Raw genomic sequence first — 23,040 nt, forward strand, 5'->3', positions numbered from 1 at the left:
TGTACAAGATTGAATACCAAACCCTTTTCTGAACTGAAATAATGAAGCACTGGAAATTCCTGGCAGGGTTGCTTTTATTACTATTTGACACTTACATACAATATTAATATTTGACACTTACTATACAATATAGTAAAATCTATGCATATTTTTAACAAAAATGTGAACCTCTATAAAATGATTTTAGAATATGAAGAATCAGGAAGAAATATTCCAATTGTTTATATTTTCTTCTCTCCTATTAAAATATATAGAATACTATAATTAAAAACTTAAGTTCTACATCATATAAATGTTTTAAAGAGAGAGCTATGTAGAGAACTATAAAAATAAATGTTTTACATTTATTAAATATTAGTAATTCAATTTATTTAATAAATATCATTGCTTATTTACCTTTAAATATAGTATAGAGAAATAGCAATCCAAATATTAAATGTTTCCCTAGATATACATTTTTAATTTGAGTTTGTAAAAATAAGATACTATTAACATTTTACCACTTGAACTTGAAGATATTCCTATAGGTTAATGTGGTTTATAGTTGTAATCAAAGTTGAAAATCAGTAACAGACACTTAAAAATATAAACAATTAAAGATACAGTTTATTCTTTGGAACATACTACTTCCAGTCATATTTCATAAAGTAACCTTCTTTATCCTTCTATGACTCTAATCTTCATTACCCTAACATTTTTTAGTTCTTACTCATCACTGGAATTTCCAGACTAGGTATTTTTAAATTCAACAAGATAATTTACCATAATCATTTATAAGTATTATTAAGTTGATAGAATACCTAAATATTCTTTAATCACTTAAATCTTTGTTTATATGTTTATATAACAGTAATTTAATGATTATTATAAAGAATGATTTTTCAGCATTTAAGAGATAAAAGATTATAAAGCCCAATTCCTGCCCTTAAAGATTTTTAATTTTAAAAAATTGCCTACCAGGGTAAAAAATGGTTCATTATCTAAGACAGTAAAATATAACAGAACAATAAAATAATATTACTGATCTTTTTAAAAGGTTAGAATAATGCTTGTACATCTGACAAGTTGTGTCTGTTAGAATATTTGGTTTGGGGGCTTGGGTTGGAATGTGGCCTTATTTAATGGAAGCACACAGCACCTAGTACACAGACTTGCAGAAGTTTCATAAATCATTTCAGGAATAGTCCTGACCCTGTCGTTTAAAAGCTCTTCAACTTTAGTTAGGTGACTTTCTATACTCTGAGCTTCAGTTGCTTGACCTGAAGTAATGGAGATACTGATCCCTCATTCCTAGAGATAAAATATGAAGCCTGCATGCCTGGTTGAAGACCTGGTGACCATCTGTCATTGATATGTACAGCAGTGAAAATGACAATAATGATGATGATACCTATAATAAAGACTACCAAAATGCAGTAAATGCCTAATATAAGCTAATGAATGTTCTGATGCTTTATAAGCATTAATTTACATTAACATAACAATCCTGTGCTCTTCGTATTCCCTTTGGCACTTGCAGAAAATGAGCCAATGATAAACAAATATTTGTACTAGTAAGAATTATAACAGCAGCAATAGCCAATAGTATTATTGACAAGAATAATTAAACTGGTAAAACCACTGACTGTAAATAAACAATAATGGGATTTTCTTTTTTATTTTGTTTGGCTAACAAAACAGTGAATTCCTAAAAGACGTTCTAATAATGAACAAATATATATCTTGCCAAAAATGACTACCTAGGAATAACATTGATATGTTCTTCATATTTTATAAAAGCATATTTCTTTATGGTTACATCTAGTTTTTTTAAACTTTACTGATGGTGTATAAATGAGGAGGGTCTTATCTGCAGTATTTTTGGTACTCTGCCTTTGCATAGCCCACATGTATTTAAATATATGTACTTTCCTAACACCTCTGTAAAACATTAATCACAAATTTAGTGGATTTTAAGCAACACACGTTATTATCTTACAGTTTTGAAAGTTAGGGGATTGAAATAGGTCTCAACTTGACAAAAATCCAGATATTTGCAGGGCTACATTCTTTATGTCAGCCTTAGGAAGGAATATATTTACTTGCATTTTCAGCTTCTGAAGGTTACCCACAGTTCTTGACCCATGGTCCCATTCCTTCAGCTTCAAGCCAATGAAATTGTGCTGAGTCCGTCTCATGCTGCCGTTTTTCTTGTCCTCACTCTTCTGCCTCCCTCTTTCACTCATAAAGTTCATTGAGATTAAATTGGGCCCACTTGGACAGTCCATGGTACTCTCCCTATCTCAAAGTCAGCTGATTAGCAATCTTAATTCTATCTGCAACCTTAATTCTTCACTGCAATATAGCATGACATATTCACAGGTGTGGGGCTTAGGACACAGACATCTTTGAGGTACCACTGTTCTGTCTACCACACCAACTGAACAATGCTTTGAGCTATAGTTCCTTCTCTTCCTTTCCAAAGGCCTTTTGAAGTAAAATGGGTACATGTATGTATCTGCTTCTCTTCACACAGTGTTTGTAGAATAGCCCTGATTAAGTAGCTTAATGATCATTGTTTAGATTTTTCCATGAGTCAAAGCAACTGACACATTAGAAAATTTTTCTAAAAGTCAATTAGTGGGAGTTTGAAAGTTCCTTCGAGAACACAAAGCATTAGGCAAATGCAAATTATTCTTTCCATTTTTAAAGTACTCTTCATTACTGGCTTTTGTAATATGTATTTTTAACAGTATCCACTTTAGTTTTTTACATATTTTTATTTCAGTAGTTTTGTGGGAAACAGGTAGTTTTTGGTTACATGATGAAGCTCTTTAGTGGTTTTGGTGCACCTGTTACCCAAGCAATGTACACTGTACCTAATCTTTTATTTCTCATCTCCCTCCGACCCTTCCACTCGAGCCCCCAAAGTCCATCATTCTCATGCCTTTGCATCCTCACAGCTTAGCTCCCATTTATAAGTGAGAACATAAAATATATTTTTTCCATTCCTGAGTTACTTCACTTAGAAAAATGGCCTCCAGCTCCATTGAGGTTGCTGGAAAAGCCATTATTTCATTCCATTTTATGACTGAATAATATTCCATGGTGTATATATATCACCTTTTCTTTACCCACTCATTGATTGATGGGCATTTTATGTTGGTTACATATTTTTGCGATTGCAAATTGTGCTGCTATAAACATATGTATGTCCATGTGTCTTTTTCATATAATAACTTCTTTTCCTTTGGGTAGATACCCAGGAGTGGAATTGCTGGATCAAATGGTAGATCTACTTTTAGTTCCTTAAGGAATCTCCACATTGTTTTCCATAGAGGTTGTACTAGTTTAGATTCCCACAAGCTGTGTAAAAGTGTTCACTTTTCACATTGACATCAACATCTTTTTTTTTAACTTTAATTATGGCCATTCTTGCAGGAGGAAGGTATTATCTCATCGTGGTTTTAATTTGCATTTCTCTGATACTTAGTGATGTTAAGCATTCTTCATGTTTGTTGGCTATTTGTATATCTTCTTTTGAGAATTATCTATTAATGTGCTATGCCCACTTTTCATTGGGATTTTTTTTCTTGCTCATTTGTTTGAATTCCTTGGAGATTCTGGATATTAGTCCTTCGTCAGACACATAGTTTGAAAATATTTTCTCTTACTCTGTGGATTTTCTGTTTACTCTGCTGATTAATCACAACTGTATTACAACTTTGATGATTTTAAATGCCCTAATGGTAATCATTAAAGACACAATTTTTCTAGCTTCCATTGTAGATATTTCACTTCCTGTTACTTCACTCACAAGGACCTTGAAAGTAGCAAAACTCTATAAATTTTTACTTTTATCATTTGGAAGTTGTGCTTGTCTGTTCTGTGCCTTGGAAAAATGTCTCTATGTTGATCTATTAGCAGGTGACAATATCATATTTCACATTGCATGTTTTTTTATCAAAAAACTAGAACCTTATTTAAAAATGAAAATGCCTACATGGGAGGAAAATCTTTCCAATATGGGTATAAATATATATTTGCAGGAGAATTAAATGAGTCTATTTCAGATAAACATATAGTGCTTAAGAGGCCAGGCTTTTAAGTCAGGCTGTCCTGCATTTTATTTTATTTTATTTTATTATTTTATTTTATTTTATTTATTTTATTTATTTATTTATTTATTTATTTATTTTTGAGATAAGAGTCTTGCTCTGTCACCCAGACTGGAGTGCAGTGGTGTGATCTCCACTCACTGCAACCTCAGCCTCTCGGGTTCAAATATTCTCCTCCCTCAGCCTCCCAAGTAGCTGGGACTACAGGCATGCACCACAACACCCAGCTAAATTTTTTTGTATTTTTAGCAGAGAGGGCATTTCACCATGCTGGCCAGGCTGATCTCGATCTCCTGACCTCAGGGGATCACCCACCTTGGCCTCCCAAAGTGCTGGGATTATAGGTATAAAGTGCTGTGCCTGGCCTTGAATTTTAAAAATCCAGCTCTATCACTGACTAACTATATGGCCTGAAGCAAATAATGAACCTCGTTGTGCCTAGATTTCCCACTTGTAACACATAGATAACACTACCTATGGAATCGGTGTTTGAGAATTAAGGAAGATAAAATACCCTGCTGCTAACAAAACTTTGTTTCAACTTTCTGGAAAGTGAAGTCTCCTTTTGGAGAACAGTGGGAGGAATGCAATCTCCCCACAGTAACAGGGAGTCACGGAGGGAGAAAGTAGGTCTCTTATAGAATATTTATCCAATCCTGATGACTTCCAGGACAATGTCTCAGTTTGGTGCTCCTAATTCCCCATGAACTTCAACACTATCAAAGAGAGTGAACTTTATACCCAGAACCTGTTCTTAGCTATAATTTTTTCAACACCATTTTGTTTTCAATCTGTATGTTTGTATATTTGCCTTCTAATTATGGCAGTAATGATTTTCTTGTTTATGGTAGTAATATAAAGTGCTTCTTCAAAATATATGAAATTAAAGCTAAAAAAAAAGTCAGTCTAAGAAAAATTTTTCTTGTACAAAATGACAGGTAGAATAACCAAAAACTGAGGAAGGGCTTATGAGAAAAACTGAAATTTGCAAAGCACAGTCCCAAGGGGACTGTACTCATGACTGCCTTCTGAAATGACTGGTGATTTTCTGGAATAGCAGTTATGCATCAGGAGTCACCTCTGGTAGCTAGAGAAAACACTCTTAGCTGTTGCTTGTCCTTGCTAACTAGTTCTCATGGCTGAAGTATTCAGATTTTTGTAAACTTAGAGTTTTTGAGTCATCTGATATTGGGTTAAGGAAAAGATAAAAAAAACATAGAGCTGTTCAACTTGTTCTGTTCTTATTTCACTTAAATACAGTCCCTGAGGGCAGTAGCCACCTTTTGTATGCCCCTTGAATTGAGCACAGGAGTACAAGAATAAATGGTTGAAGAATAAATGAGTGATGGATAATTATCCCTGCATAAGATTATGGGGCCTCTGGTTTACTCTTTCTTAAGGAATATCCTAAATTCCAAATGCTGAGCAAAAGCTATTTTCATCTCTGAAGTGTTATTTTCTTATGAAAGATTAATTGAATTACTATTATGCACCATGTATTATGAACCAAGTATTCTCATGGATAATTAATGTATCAATATACATAATATTGCCTCTCCTAGGCATCAGAGAGGTTGCATACCTGGCAAAAGGTGAAGTTCTGTTAGTGACAGAGCCAAGCCTTCATCCTGTGCTTATTCAACTTCAAATACAGTACAATGTATTTCTATGTTATTAAAAACTACTTATCTGTGGATTAACTAATAATAGCCTTTCATGGAGGAAGATCTATCCCATTATTCAATAAATCATTGAGGATTTTTATTTCTATTTTGTTTTTAAATGCTGTATAATAGATTGATATGGAGAAAGAGCAAAACTAAAATACTGAAAAATGATACCTCATCAAACAGCCATGAAAATGTAACATTAAAGCATGTACAAATATTAAATATATTAAAGTTACAAAACTGAACAAGCAAAATAAAAGGTATTTAAAAACCTAGAAGTGTGTATATGACAGTTTTTTTTTCTAATTTTGCTGTCTTTATTACATATATTTAATTTTGTTCACACATCATTTTAGAAAAAGAAAAATAATATAAAACATATTAATATTCTAGGCACACTTAGAGGATATTAAATTTCATTTGCATTTAGACCCTAATCACACTTTTTCTACTTGCAGTAGAAGATATTGTAGTTTGCTAAATATTCAAAGTTATATTAAAATGTTATAGGTATCTTAGCAAAAATAACTATACTGTTATCAGATTAAAAGTTAATTTCATATTGGGAAAAACCTTAAAATTATCTTTGTGTAAAAGGCTTCATGAATTTTAAATATTTTTTCATAATCAAATGAAGCCCTTCTGCAAACCAAAGAATTTGAAAAAGATGGCCACCACCTACTATTAGTGTAAGATTGGATATAAGAACTCTAAGGCTATTCAGACATGTGGCATTCAGAAATGGCTACAACTTTATTTGTCCTTTTTTATATACTTAATTAGCTTCTGTAATGTCACTCTTGATATTAACTAGTCAGCCAGCATCTATTAATGTGCTCGTGTCTACTGAATTGATGCCAGAGGTTACCCTTTTCTTTAAAGAGCATCCCATCTGTTTGAATAATAAAGCTATTGTCATTAATGTTATGGTCTACATGTCCTGTTAAGTTAGTCAACTTATAAGACATAAAATTCATTTTTGTCTAAATTACTTGCATTTATTTAAGTTAATGTCATTTTAGGTGAAAAATATTTCAACAATTATTTACTTGGATGACTCTTAACAGCCCATATGTTTGCTTCAAACATGTTTCATTGATAAACATTTCTAATATGAAAAAAATCTCTTTACAGGCACTGTAGTCAAATTGCTCTTAATTTCAGAATATGTTGATGTATGAAATCCCAATATTTAAATGAGATGTCACTTACATGGTTTACATGATTATTAACATAGTGGCAGATTTATATAGTCTAACGTGAAATACCTTCAAAATAATTTGATTAGTTGAAATGCACACATGCTATTTAACTGCATAAACACACGCATTCAAAATATTCTTATACAATTGACCCTTGAACAATGCAGGGTTGGGGCAATGACCCCTGAGCAGTTGAAAATCCCCATATAACTTTTGATTCCTCAAAAACCCAACTGCTGCAGACTAGAAGCTTCACCAGTAACATAAACAACCTATCAATAGATATTTTGTATGTTTATATGTATGATATACTATATTCTTACAATAAAAGCTAGAGAAAAGAAAGTGTTAGGAAAGTCATAAGATAAAATACATTTACAATACTGTACTGTATTTATCGATACATCGTCTGTTTATAGGATGAACTGCCTACCATTTGAAATGGCAGGCAACCACAGCTACACACCTCAATCTACAGTATGCAGCAAGCAAATCACCTTTTGCTTGTAATGTCATGACTTTTCTCTTCCTCTTGGGAGTACTACCAGCATCACTAGTGGTACTTCCTATGAGTCCCATGGCATTATTCAAGCTTTATTGTGTTGCACTGAACAAGATGAAAAACACGAAGAACCATGAGACATCTTTCTGTACTGTGATATGCAATTTACTAGACAGAGAAACTACTCACTCAGAGATGATTGTCATCACACACCATATTAAGTAGATACTCCCAACAACAGCAACAGGAGGCGGCCATAAAATTATTACAGCAGTACAGTATGTGCTACAGTTAATTTAATACAGTTATGATTTAATACTGCATCTTTATATTGGTTTACATTCTTCTTAAATGTGAATAACAACATGTATGGTCTGAAGTGTTTGTGTGACTAAGTTTTGATAGATGTTAACTTGTTATAATATATTTGTATATATTTTAAGGTAGTAAATATAACAGGCTAGTATTGGCATAATTTTATGCATTCATGACATACCTTTTTCTTGTTTTTTAAAAAAATTTCTAGGCTATACAGTTCATCAGCAAGCTTTTACAAATTGCTGCAAATATCCAAAGAGCTTCCAATATATTTATTGAAAAAAATCCACATATAAGTAGACCCATGAATTTCAAACTGGTGTTTTCAAGAGTCAAGTGTATTTACAATTCTCTATGTATTTTTCGACTTCCATTTCACTCACACACACCTTATTTTCGCTAATAACCACTTTCTCATTTTCCTCTTATTTTCACTAGCACAATCCTCACTCACCCCAACTGAATAACTGGAATTAATCATAAAGGAATTAAAGAAATAAGCCAACTGCATATGCCCTATTCAGTCTACCAATGCCATTTTACCTACTATAGCCCCTCAATTTTCTGTTCCTATTAGTTTCCCTCCTTCTCACTCAATGAAAATATGGCCACCAATAATTGATCAAAACTTTATTTACACTATGGTATGCATAATACTAAAGAAAATAGAATGAAAAGCAGTACTATCAATTTCTGACTGAAAGAATCATTCTCTCAAGAACTGGCTGCCATTTAACAGAGATGACAAATTTGGTCAAAAAAACCTTTCTCTATCAATGTTGAGACAACGATGCATTCAATAGTTAAATAAATGTGAAACAATGTATTAGAGGAAACTGAAGAGACATTGTTAGTTGCAAAATCTCTCACACACTGAAATATTCTAATATGCATATTCAGAATATTTCACCACAGAAATTTTTTTTCCAGAGAACATACAGTATATGCTACAGAACATGGTTTGGGCAACAGAGAATGAAAGGAATAAAACCCTGGAAGTCTGTGTCCACATATTTCAGGAACTGACTATCATGTAAGAAAAGTATGAGTTGACTTTCACAGTGTCCCACATGACAAGTCATCTACTCACCCAGCAACAGCCATAATTATCAATTACAGAGCACCAATTTTATTCCAAGTATACTATCTTTTTCATCTTTCCACAAGGAAAAAACATGAGGTATAGAGAGGTCTTGTAGTGAAGTTACATAGAGTCCTACAACCACTAACTGAAGCATCCATTAGATCATTTCTACAACAGATCAGAATATGATTCTAAGTGATTATTACTACATACAATCACAAAACACATCCTAAGTGAAAGCAGAAATGTAATGTGGGCTAATTGCTAACTTCTTAGCAGACTAGTCCTCATAAAAGATATAAAAGCTGCCCTGTTTTCTTTCCATAATTATAAATGCTTCCTAATTACCCATACATATGTCGCTCCAAAACAGAAATTTGTGGAAGGGAAACTTTCTATTTCTGTTGACCTGCACAGATCTAGGTGAGACATTGTATATATTTATACACGATAGAGAATAAATTACTTCAGGCATCATTAGATCTATAGAACTATATCAACTATCACTCTTTTACCTGTATGATGATATTAGAAATGCCATCATCACAAAAATCATTAAGACAGGAGGGAAGTACTGGGAAGGGTGTGGTCTCTTTAAGTGATACAGAAAGTAGGAAGAGAAGTGCTGGGAGAGGAGGATGTGCTCCCTAGGACTCTACCCACAGGCCTGTGTCCATGGACCTAGGTAAGGACCGGCATTCTTGTTTTCCTGCCCAAAAATTACATTTCCCAAGATCACCCTGGCCTGCCACACCCTCATTCTGTGCCTATAAAAACCCCCAAGGCCCTAGCAGGCAGACACACAGGATGCTGGACTTCGAGAGGGATGCACTGATGTCTTCAGTCAAGACAAGAAACAGAAGCTATGAAAGAAAAGTATATTTGACACAATGAGTGTTAAAAAATGTTCAACAGCAGCAAGTATTACAATCAAAATTATTTAACAAGTAAGTGATAAATTAAGAAAAATATCTGTGATGCATAAAACAAAGTTTAAATTTTAAATATGCAATATGGTCTCACAAGTTTTTAAGACAAAAAGCACAAGAGAAACATAACTAAATGATGTGAATATGTGTCACACAGAAGAAACCGAAATACCGAAGAAATATATGAAAACGGCTGAATTTCAAGAGACAAATGCTAATTAAAATAAGAGCAAACTATCACTATGAAAATGCCGTGTGTGGTGAGCATGAATACACAGAGGTTCTCTGTAAACTGCTTGAGGAATTGTGAACTTTGCTCATATTCTTATAAGAGTAATCTGATAATATATATTCAACAATATGCCATGAGAGAGAAATAAAACCTCTAATTTATTTCATTGGAATTTTTTTCTGAAAGCTGAGAGGATTGCTATCCAACAGAAAATTTAATTCAAATCACAAATGCAAGGCACATATGTAGTTTTAATGTTTTTAGCAACCATATTGCAATAAATAAAAAGTAAATAATAATAATAATTTTATTTCATCAAATAAATTCAAAATAGTATCCTCTTAACATGCAGTTAACATAAAAATTCTTTAGAGATTTTATATTCTGTTTTTTTTGTGCTAAGTCTTTGAAAACTGGTGTGTATTTTACATTTATAGCACATCACAATTCGAACCAGACATATTTTAATTTCTCAACAGCCACATGTATAATGGCTACAGTCTTAGGTAGCAAAGGATACAGTTTTTGCCTATGAGAACATAGAAAACATATAAGATTATAGCAATCTGACATGACAGAAACATCTGCACTTTGGGAGGCCGAGACAGGCAGATCACCTGAGGTCAGGAGTTTGAGACCAGCCTGGCCAAAATGGTGAAATCCAGTCTCTACCACTGAAAATACAAAAATTAGCTGGGTGTGTTGGCAGGCGCCTGTATTCCTAGCTATTCAGGAGGCTGAGGCAGGAGAATTGCTTGAACTCAGGAGGTAGAGGTTGCAGTGAGCCAAGACTGTACCATTGTACTCCAGGCTGGGTGACAAGAGCGAGATTCCGTCTCAAAAAAAAAAAAACAAAACCCAAAAAACAAAATTTTAAGAAAAATCTTGTATGAAACAATGTGTAACAAGAATTGCCTGAATTTATATTATCAATCTTTTTGAATGTGTGTTTATCTAGCAATAGTCTCTTGGATTCAGACAGGAAGAATAGAGCTAGAAAGCCTTATTCAGGGGTAAAGCTTTATCAAGTAGTTGTGACAGTAAAATAGATGGATCAAGGAGTCAAAGCAAATGCAAAGACGGGATTTTAATGAAAATGAATGGATTCCAATTTGGATTAAATAGGAAGGGATGATATATAGAAAGTAAAGCTAAGGAATAATTGAACACTCTACCAGTTTTCACAGAAAGAAGTATCAGCTATTTATTTTCCATTAAGATCAATACCAAAAAACAAAAAAGGGAAAAAAAGAAAGAGGAGAGGAATGGGAAGAAGAGGAAGAGGAGCTCCAGAAACATAGAATAAGGAATTATAAAAAGAGAGAGAGAGACAGAAATCCTTAAACACATAAGAAAATCGACATATTAAAATGTTTTGCTAATGGAATTCATGGAGCTCTTTTCTAAGTTTTCATAGCAGAAAATCCCCCTTTGGTATGATGCCATCAGCTTTTGAGAACAATTAAATTGGTGCGGTAACACTGATCATAAAGCAATAAAGAAAGTAAAGCCCTTTCCTTGACACCGTATCTCCAGCTGCTTCTCAGACAGCCATGTTTCTAAAGGGAATCTCAATGGCCTCCACCACCTTACCTTCTTCCACTCATTCACATTCAGCTCTTATCCCCTTTATTAAAGCTACTTACTTCTCTCTAAGGTTATGTTTCATGATGCCAAATCTATTGGCTAAATTTCAGTCTTCAACTTGCCTGACCTATCAAAAGAATTTGGTCCAGTTCACCATTACCTTCCTGAAACTTTCTATTTTTGAATTCTTGTCACTCAATTTTTGTTTTCCTTCTTTTCTCTTTAGCCTCTCCCTAGTCATATGGAGCAACTCCTCCTTCTCTACCAACACTGAAATGTTTGCTTTCCACAGATCTCTATCCCAGGTCATCTTTTCTATCTATGTTATCCTATTTATTGTTGGAGTTTTAAATACAACATGTTTCTTAATTTTCTATCTCCAGCCTGAATACCCTTTCTGACATTCAGATCGTAATATCTAACTGCTTACTTGATATCTTAATGACTATTTCTCATGCTCCTCAAATGTAACAGGTCTGAAATTGAAATAATGTTCTTTCCTGCCCTCCTGGTGTCCTCTTGCTCCTTCAATCCTTTCCAGTGGAGTAAATGACACATTCATGATCCTCCCAGGTTTACAGACCACAACCCTAGGCATCATTCTTCACATTTCTTTCCCCCTCAGACTTCAAATCTACTATATCACAAGAGGTATGAAAGTAATAGTTCTTAATAAATCTGTCCACTTCTCCCTGTATTTTCACTGGTTGCAAATCCCTAATTGTTTGCCAACTTCCATCACTGCCCTTTTCCAAATAATTGTATCAACAGCAGCTCATGTGATCTTCTAACACAAATCTAATCATGCCATTCCTCATTAAAGACTCTTCAAGAGCTCCTCATTATACTTGGGGAATTTTTGCACAAATTTGTGCAATTAGGTTTGGGTTTACTTTTCGGATTCTTCTCCTCACTCATTATAATAACATTGTGAGTGTAAACTTGTCACATCTTGAAAAGTTTTTGTCATTCTGTGTCTCATTCCTTCACTGACATCATTGGACTTAACTGATCACAGTTGAACATTAATTTGTTCCCATCTCTGAAGTTTAGCAAAAGCACACTGAATTGTTTTCTAAGGTGAATATTAATAACATACCATATGTAACTTAATGGAGATACTATACTTTCTACTCCATTGCTGAATAATATGTTGGTAAAAGACTAATCTCTAATATACAGTGCTTATATTGCTTCATACTGATATTAATCCACTGAGATTGTATATAAAGTTTTCAAAATGGCCTGTTCATGGTGCCATTATTTCTTCATATGCCAGGGTGGTTGAAGATGATCCCTAATTTTATATCTCAGCTTCCTCTTTTACTAAGTAAATATGTTTTGTGACATTTACTAAGATAAATGCCTCAACTGTTATTTCACTAATGTATGCCTCAATTTAAATATATTTTTTAAATTTGCCAGAAATAGTATAAAATATTCAGGTAAGCAAAAATATCCTATTAACAAAACATGGGAAAATGTTGTTGTTATAAATTTATGGCTACAAATTCTGAAGCTCTAATCCTTTTGATAGTGTATAATTCTTGTAATACCAACCTTTGAGTGAATTATTTTCTCTCCAGCTTTAGGGATTTAAGTTTGAAAACCTAAAAATAAATGGATGGACTTTCTTCAAATTTCACTAATAAAGCCAGGACACTCGATGTGCTCATCTCCAGGACCACCAGACTTACTCATACTCTATTCCTAGTGCATGAAAGGAATAGACTTAAGCCTCAGATTGTTTAATTTTCAATGGAAGATATGTAGCAGACTCATTTTAACAATAATGACAACTTTCTAAAACAGAAGGTGATAGGAACAGAAGTGGAAGTTTTTGAGAAATAAAGATACACTAGCCCAACATTTTTTTCCTCCCAAAAAGAGAAATTCACTCAAAGTAGCTCATGTAAGGAGAAGATAATTATAAGGATACTATAAGCAATTTCATGAACAGATAAGACCAGAAAAACAAGTGCAGCTGCTCTGTAACTAGAAAGTCAGAAATTGAGACCACTCCCTTTGTCTTTCTGTCTCCTCAGTTCTCTCATCACAGTTTCTTTCTGCTTATCCATCTTAAACCAAGGCAACTAACTGTCATCTTATACTGTATATTGGATTGTCCATTGAAAATAATCTCATCTTTTGTCTATCTTCTACTGATAAGAATCTTTCATTCTTTTGTTTAACAAGACAAAAGGACTTTGTGGCTTATACAGATAAGATATGTGGCTTGTTCTTATACAGATTTAACAAATCTGTATAACAAATCTGTATAAGCCTGACAACACATGGCGCTGGCCATTAAGCAACCAGTTGGCTGGCTTGCATCATGTGCCTACTGTTGGCACAGCTGACTGTTTCTGGGAATCTGAATGATTGTCATTATTCTACTTGATTTACATGGCTGTGGGTCTATAGAACCTGATAAAGGAAAGGTCTCTGACCCACAAATAAGTACTTACAGTGGTGAAAGTTCTAAGCTGTTATTGAGAAATTATAAGAGGCTTAAGGAAATTATCATAGTAATTGAAACCAGAGTAGATTTTGCCTCAATTTTATCTCACTCACTTTTTAAAATAGTGACCTAATATTTACTAACTGTACTAAAAAGACATTCATCTCCCAATATTTTAAACTGTATTAATATATTAACTCTAAATAAATGTGATCAATAGAAAATGTGTAACCTTAGAGATTCTTCAGACGGTAACAAGAAGTATTCTACAATTGCCATTTCAGTGATCTTACAGAATCATGCCCTTTTGTGTTACTCCCTCCCCGATCCCCGAAAAAAAACATGGTGACTGAAAAATGTCACCTTTAACAGTTTAGAAAAGCTTTTATAGAGGCAAGAACACGGTGAATTATTAAATATTTTTATATAACTATACTGAACAATAGGACTTCTTGTCTAGAGTAGACACTATTCTTCTGACACCCTCACTTATCAACTAGTATGATTCCCATTTCATATGAATTCAAAATAGAAACACAATAAACAGAAGCTATTACAAGAAGGCCAAAATTTCAAGTAGTCTTGACACCATATTATTCCTCTGAAATTTAAACATGATCCTGTAACTAAAAAGCAATGAGAATATTGTTCCCGACCAAAGGGCAAAGCTTTGTTCTCAGCATGATACAGATCAAAAAAATGAGGCATATAGTAAATGGAATTCCAACAGTCAGGGACTGTTCTTATACTTTTCAGCATGTCTTTACAACGTAGAACACAGAAAAACAAAGCAGTGAGTATTAATAATACAAGAAAATGGCAGAGACACTTAAAAGAAACAAAGATATGACACACAGTATGATAAAATGTAATAAACTAAATATAAAGTAAATCTTGTAAAAGATCACAAAGCATTGATTAATTACTCTTCATGATTACAGAGGAAAGTCATCTTTCTGAATTATTTCAGTGCAGAACACTTAGAAACAACAAAGAGATTTCAATTCGGGGTAAATGTCTAAAAGGCTCATTATTTTTCACTGACTGAAAAATAATTCCTGGAGGGGTATAATTACATATGATATCTGATATTTTCATGACCTGGACTATTTCAGTATTTGCACTAAAACTTAGATACCATTCTTTATATTTAAAACAGGAAAGACTCACAAGGCCAAATAATAACTTACTTTAAAAATAATAATTAATGAAATGTTTGCCCTTTCTATTCTTATTCCATAGCTATCTCCAAAATTATTCTAAGATACTCTATATTCAATGAAGAAAGCAATAGATTAGTAAGCGTAACTTAAATGTTTAAGCAACACCATTTAAACTCTTAAAACATGTGATTTCTTTTGTCAGTAATGATGTTCCTCATTTTAGATTAGAATTTTGTTTTAACCCTGTAGTAAATATTTTGGTAAAATAGATTCTTCATATTCTTCTAAGTTGAAGTATTCTGTAATTTTTCTGTTTGCTGCTTATTTTTTCAAATATACCTGTATATTATGTAAACAGAGTCATAACTGGTATTCAGAGATATGAAAAAACACAGCCTACTCTCATTTTGTCCTATTAAATTCCTTATTTTTTCCTGCAACTTCTCTAGTTTAATGTACTTTTAATCAACCTATACTTAATTCTTCTCATTACAAATTTCTTTTTTTCTCCTCTCAGAACTATTAACCACGTTATATCCCCAAGGATATGGCAGTATCTTTAGATAAAAAGCCATACCGCCTATTTTTTTTTTATATGGGAGCTTGATTGCTTCATCCATTAAGTTGTCCCCAAGTCAGTATGAGGCAATCAGTATAAGGGCATTTTTCAATAAGAACTCTCACCCTTGTATAAGCAAATATGACATTATTGATCAATGACCCAAGAATTAATGTAACAACTAGCATGTATAAGGCAATTGCTATTTGTTATGAGACCTGAAAAGGACTTCACCTGCATTTTCTCATTTAATCCCCAAAACAACTTTCAAATAAAGGTTATTTCCTTAGTGGAACAAATGTAAGGCACTGGCTATGTTTGAAGATTGCAGTCAAAGCAAAAAGCTTCAATCTTTAAGAACTTCAAGCTAAAGGGGAGAGATCTAGACAAATCATGTTCCTCACAAACTATGTATAAGCATCCAGCATAAGGTGAGACAGTCTAAACGCTAGCTCTACCCTTTCATGCTTTCTGTTCTTAGCAAATTAGTTATTGAACTTTTATCAGATGCATCAAATTATATAAAAATTTAAAAAAATATATATGGGGTGGAGAAAAATCTGTGCTTTAATTAAATAATCACTCCCTAATGAAAATAGCAGTTAAAATTAAATTTTAAAAAATAATTAGTTTTAGAATGAAACAGGAATGATCTCTCTTTTGGACATTGGTAAGCAATATCTAGTTAAATACAAACCAGAAAACACATACTAAGTGGAATTTTCACCCATTGTGCATCATTTTTACCTTGTTTTAGAACTGGGTATTATATTTTTCTTGCTTCCATTAAAAAACATGCTGGACACACAACAGTTGATAAATCTCTGATGTGTGGCAATATACACTAATGCTGCCCAGCAGTACATTCTATCTACTTCTAGAAATTTATCTTCCTAGGCAGGAAACAGCATTTAGCATTTTACACTCTTATTATTATACATGACTCTTGGGGGGGAATAAAAACTTGTAAGTTAATGAATGAGTGATCTTCATATAATTACTAGTTATGAAATCATGAGCAACTCACACTCTGGATCTCAGTGTTCTTTTCTCTAAATGAGGCAGTTGGACCAATTGACCCCCAATGTGCCATATTAAGATACTCCTTGCTGTTGTGGAGAAGCATGCCCAAAACAGACAGAGAGAGGGAGAGACCAGAGAGAGAGAGAGAGGTGAGGGGGACGAGACCGAAAAAGGGAGATCTCCATTAAAAAAATTACTGGATGAATAAAAGCTAGAAGATTACTCATATCAAGAATATGGGCATGGGATAATGTCAAAAGACAACTCGTTGTCAGAAAAGTTTCATTATGTTGACCAAAAAGGAAGTAACTGAAGCAAGTGATAAATACTGTATAGAGAAGGACCCAAGGAGATGGGGGTGGGGGAAATGCATGGGAGGAACAAGAATAATTGAAATGCAACAAATATTGATTCAGATGGCTCTTGCATTATTTACAATAGCAAGTGCCTCAAAATATTGCTTGGTATCAAGTGAAATAAAAGCCATTTTCTGCCTAAACTGCTCAATCTAGAAGTTTGAAACAAACTATATCCCATTCTCTAACAAAATTGTTAATCTGAAATTACAAAAGAGGTAATCTGCTCAAAGTTTGAAAGACATGGTTGGTCTATTTACAGCAGACCAGCAGAGCCACAGTTTTCAAGAATGTCAATGTGCAATAGTTAAAATATTAATATATTAAGATATCACAGGCTCTAAACCTTTCTTGTCATTTTTCTTTGACACAAATATACTTCTTATTCAATAAAGCAATCCCTAAAGTTTATTTAGGTAAAAATGCACTTGCCAACAGAAATAGCTAAAACCAAAATTCCATTACCTAAAAAATTCTGGAAAACTATGAGAAATTTATTTCTATTCAGCAAATTAAGAGAATTTCACTCAGAATATATTTTCTTGTTGCATTTCTCACCACGAACACTCTAGTAATATTAATACCTAAGTGAAGCTTTTTAAATTTTAAAAACAGCATTGTTATATCTCTATGTAATTTGCAAATACTTTTGAAATACTTCAAAAAGAACTAAATAAAACTGCTTTCACATCCATTTGAAAATGTAAATCTACTTCTGCAACCAAGTTGACTGTTTTCCTTTGACCAAGTTAGTAAAGCGAGTGGAGTAGGGAGGTGGTGTTGGGAGAGCTTCTTTGGGAAGCCACCTGCCCGAGAAGCTGGGCAGTTACAGTCCAAGCTACCACTTCACCAGGCTGGGTTTTGTCAGACCCTGCAGCTAAATGGGTGACGCTACAGATGGGCGGTTTTGCTGCGTTTATATAATGTTGAAAATGATTATGTATAATTTTAAAACACACACATTGCTTTTAAATAGATTGCAAAGTGATTTTAGAAACGACAGGATCCTGTCCTTGGTGCTCGGTAAAGTTCCAGCTCCTCAGAAGTTGCAGACACTGAGGGTGGCCCGCTGGCCAGAACTCAAAACGCGCTCCCTCTTCGTGGCATCCAGATGCCCCTCAGAGAAGCCAGGGACAGAAGAACCCTCTGGGCTGGCCCTCGGCAGGATGAAAAGGGGAAGCCCTGTCTCAGGGACGCCCTAGCCTCGGTGCCTGAGTGCAGTAGTTGTCTAGCGATGGCCTGTGGTCTCCGCAGAGCCCCGTAGCCATTCGGGCGGTCTCCGCGACAAGCCCTTCCAAACGCGTGACTACCCACCTGGGGGCGCTGGGCCGCAGGGAGCCTGGTCCGGGCTCTCAAGCCCCTTGCCTGGCGCTGCAGGCAGCATTGTGGCGGCTGAAGCCTAGGACTCTCCCAGTCAGAGACTCCCGGCGATTCTCTCTTCCTTTGGCGATCGGCTCTCCCCAATCTGCTTGCCACCCGGGGCGGCTGCGGCCAGGTCTCAGGAAACGCAGCCCCTGGGCTCATGCCCGCAAGGCCGGGTCTCCGCTCTGCTGGGCGCCCAGAGGAAGTGAAACTGATCAGGGGCCTGCTTTTGCATCCCTTTTCAAAGGCTGCCTTGGTTTCTTATAACACTTCTGCTGCTGTTTCCTTCCTCACCTCTTCACCTAGGACATATTTAGGCCCCTCTTACTGTAGCTCTTCTTGTCCCTTTCAAGGTGTTCCATACTGCCATATTGCCTCCACTTCCAGGCAGATGTAGGGATACCAGAAGTGAACATTTGGTGGAAAGAGAGAATAATTAGATAGATGGATAGGTAGATACACAGATGATAGATACATGGATATAGAAATGAAGATACAGATAATATTGTAATTTTAAAAATATTTTATTTTACTTTCTAGGCTAGGTTCATAAATTGAAGTGATTTAAAATCCCATATAAAATGTATTTCTTACTCCTGCTCCAATTCATAAATAGACCCAGTAAAAAATTATTTCTGGCTTTAAATAGCCTCTCCAAACAAGTTTGTTTGCTTGTTTTAAAGATGGAGATATATCAAAGGAGTTGTCCCAGAACCTTAAAATGAATGTCACTTCTCTCAAGCATGTCTAAGCTAGTCATTTGCCCTTTGAAGGTGAAGGTATTTTTTGAAGATCAATTTGGTAGTAACACATAGTTTAAATGTTCCTCTCCTCTCCTTATAATAGGAAGGCTTGCTTTGAAACTTTCTCTCAGATGAAGTCTTTTTTAGGAATTCTATAAATATCAGGTACTAAAGAAAATGTTATTTTTTTCACATAAATGAACTTATTAGAACTTTATAACATAATGCAGAAATCTTGGAGAAGTATGTGAAATGTCCAAAAAACTTGAAAACAACTATAGGTTGAATTGTATTTATCTGATTTCCAGTAGTTTCTTTACATCATTATTAATTTTATGTTGATTTTCTGAACTTTATATAATGGAACAAAATATTTCATCTAATTCATGACATAATATTATATTGAGAAAAATTGTTGTCTTCTATATATGCCTGTTAACTGAGAGACTTCAGCATAATAGGCAAAAACAGACATTTGGATTGCAGGGTTTGTGTATCTTCAGTGTTTCAGAAACTCAATTCTTAGGAAAGTATGTCTTAAACCCATTGGAGAAAAGAATGTCTCCACGGATGCACTTGCTGATATATGTATTCCTGGCAAGAGCTACTTTAATCCACATGAACACTCCAGCTGATGCTCTCCAGTTTAGTGTCCAGAACTTCAAAGGCACCCATTTATGCACACAAAAACTTGTTAATAAAGACACTGTTCAGACAGGAACTTATATCTGTCACATGAACAGGACAGCCTTATTGTATGAAGAGCCCTGGATTGGAAATCGGAAGGCTGCGGCTGCCATCTGACTCAGCTCCTCAATATCTGGGTGTTTGGAGCAATTCTTAATATTTCTGATCCTTGCATATCTCATCTAATTTATTCATTATTAATGAATAAATTAAAATTATTGTATTTGAGTTTCTGCTAGATATAAAATGTTATGATACAGTCTTCTAATAAAACTATAGAAAACAAGATTTATATATGACAATTAAGTATATTTTCAGATGCTCATTTCCACTATTTATGTCAAATGAAGCTAGTAAATAGAAAAAAAAAAGGAAAAACTCTGCTGAAAATTATGGGCTTTTTTTTTTTTTTAAAAAAGATTATGTTAGAAGATCTTTAAAATCTTTCATTATAATTTAAAAATTATTCTAACTTCATTTTAGTTTTGTTTTGAATAAGGAAATAGACATTGACTACCCCAATGGCTGACTTATTTATTCTTTTGTTTTACTGTCAACAACTACTCCTTTTTTTTTTTTTTTTTTTTAAATGGAGTCTCACTCTGTTGTCCAGGCTGGAGTGCAGTGTCATGATCTCGGCTCACTGCAACCTCCATCTCCTGAGTTCAAGTGACTCTCCTGCCTCAGCCTCTGGAGTAGCTGGCATTACAGGTGTGCACCACCATGCCCAGCTAATTTTTGTATTTTTAGTAGAAATGGGGTTTCACCATGTTGGTCAGGCTGGTCTCAAACTCCTGACTTTGTGATCTGCCCACCTCGGCCTCCTAAAGTGCTGGGATTACAGTCATGAGCCACCGCACCCGGCCATCAACTACTCTTTTTATTTTAAATATTCTATATGCTATGTTTTATGCATGAGTTTCACAATAGTCATGTCATTTGGTTCTCAAAACAAGGAAGCTTTAACAATATTTTACAAATGAGAAATTTGGTCTTTGGAAACTATAAGTGGTAGGGCTGGAATTTAATTATAGATCTGACTTCATAGCCTGCCCTCATAATTATAACTGGACCCCCTGCCCCACTTCCTTTTAAGATCACATAAGGCCCTTGCTAAAGATTACATGAACATCATAGGACAGATTATTCATACATACCCATTGGAAAAATTTTTTTGTTTCCCTACCCACTTTTTCACAGAGCTATAAGCTCATACAATTAAACACAAAGATCCTTAAAAATAGGTATGAACTGTACTTATAATTTATTATAATTGTGGTGCTATTTGGTTGAGGATATATAGATGTTCACACACACACACACACACACACACACACACACACACACAATAACCTAAGTCTACATGTTTTCTAACTTTGCTGGTACATTTATCAAAATATATTTCAGAAGACTTTTGTACTCATTTTGGTCTTGTTTCTGTGTCAAGCACATCTTTAATCACAGTTGACTTTATTTTTCCCCCTGCTTTCTCCCTTCAAGAGATGTCACCATCTGGAATGTTGGGTTATCTGTTGGTTCATATTTGTTCTCAGGGAAAAGGCACTTAGTAATTCTCACACTGAGAGGCTTTTTCAGGCAGAATGCCACCAGCAGTGTGTAATCACAGGTTTCTGGTTTTACCTCTGTTACAGAATGACAAAAAATGCTAGCCACAGTAGGTTTCTTGTTTCTCAATATATCAAACTCTTGGATCCATTGACTTCTTCTCTTGCATTATTTTTCCTAGCAGCATATTGGCAGCCTCAATATTATTACCCCATTCTGTGAAGATTATAAGAGCCTCACGCTGGCCCTGTGTTCCAATAAATGGACAGCTAAAGCTGTTTGGTGTTGCCCTGCACTTGCCATGGCTGATCTGTTGTATCCTTTGCACACTAGATGCTGTTGTACATGCTGTTGGGTTTATTTCTGCCTTTAGATTCTAGATATGTTTAAAGAACTGAACTAGTTCTTTTCTAAAGCAATAATCTATTGCAAAAGTGAAATAGTTGTTTCTTCACGGCTCTTTGTTAATTGGGGAGTTTTCCTCTTCACAGTCATGTCTGGACTTTAAGACACTGAATCATATTATTTCCCCAGGGTGTTACTACACTTCTTATTTACTCTCTCCAAACTAAAACAAATACCAGGAATGTCTGAAGGAATTTTTAGCAACATTTTGTTTGTGTGTGGTTACTGACAGGCTTTATTTTCTTTTGTTTCCTCACGTTAAATTGAATTATTTAATACTAATCTGTATAGCAACCCCCCCCAAGAGGTCCACATTCTAATCTGCAGAAACTGTGTATATATTTCTTTACATGGAAGGTGGAATTAAATTAAGGATCATGAGATGTGAAGATTATCTTGGATTAACCAGGTAGGCCCAGTGTAATCATAAGAGTCCTTATAAGATGGGGACAGAAAAGTGAAAGTTGGAGGGGAGATATGACAAGAAAGCAGAGATTGGAGTAATATGCTTGAAATATGGAGAAAGGGGTCACAAGCCAAGGAATATAGGTAGACTCTAGACTCTGAGAAAGGCGAAGAAATGAATTCTCCTGCATAGCCTATGAAAGGAACCAGCCCTATTGACATCTTGGCTTTTAGCCCATTGAGACTGATTTTGGACTTATTACCTCCATAATTCTAAGATGATAAATTTAGGTTGTTTTAAGCCACTAAATTGTAGTAATGTGTTTCAACAGCAGCTAACTAACATACCACTTTGTGGTGATAGGAAGCTAACACAAAATTCACAGTGATGAGTTGAGTTTGCAGGATAATTCATTAATAGGGTAAATCTTTCTGCATTATTCTAACTAAACATACATTAACGAATATTTAATTCCCTTCATCATTAATGTGCTAAGTCCCCATAGAGCTATATTTCATTGATAATTGGTGATTGTGGTAGTTCTTTGATATTCCTTCCTGCATGGCTGCTTGCATTATGTACTTGCTTTTGTTCTCTAGCGATTGCATAAATCTGCTGATTCTTCTTTTTTCAATTATATTGAGTCTGCCTAGTAGAAGTAAGCAGGTTTTCTGCTTATCCCATAGCA

At 34.5% G+C, this 23,040-nt stretch overlaps 1 protein-coding gene across 3 annotated transcripts in view; it reads right to left on the bottom strand.

Moving 5' to 3' along the window:
- BANK1 (B cell scaffold protein with ankyrin repeats 1) overlaps nucleotides 1–23,040 on the bottom strand; it is a 634,941-nt gene that overhangs the window by 290,877 nt on the left and 321,024 nt on the right. For 2 of the 3 annotated variants that reach the window (XM_002745525.7, XM_008992921.5), the window contains exon 1: nucleotides 18,498–18,683. The exons of the other annotated variant lie outside the window; for it this stretch is intronic. In XM_002745525.7, the coding sequence (XP_002745571.2) occupies nucleotides 18,498–18,567 (70 nt within the window). In that variant the 5' untranslated portion in view covers nucleotides 18,568–18,683. Of the gene's footprint in view, nucleotides 1–18,497; nucleotides 18,684–23,040 lie in introns of those variants that run through there. 3 annotated transcript variants of the gene reach the window in all.

Source organism: Callithrix jacchus, chromosome 3, assembly GCF_049354715.1.
Source record: "Callithrix jacchus isolate 240 chromosome 3, calJac240_pri, whole genome shotgun sequence".
NCBI lineage: Eukaryota > Metazoa > Chordata > Mammalia > Primates > Cebidae > Callithrix > Callithrix jacchus.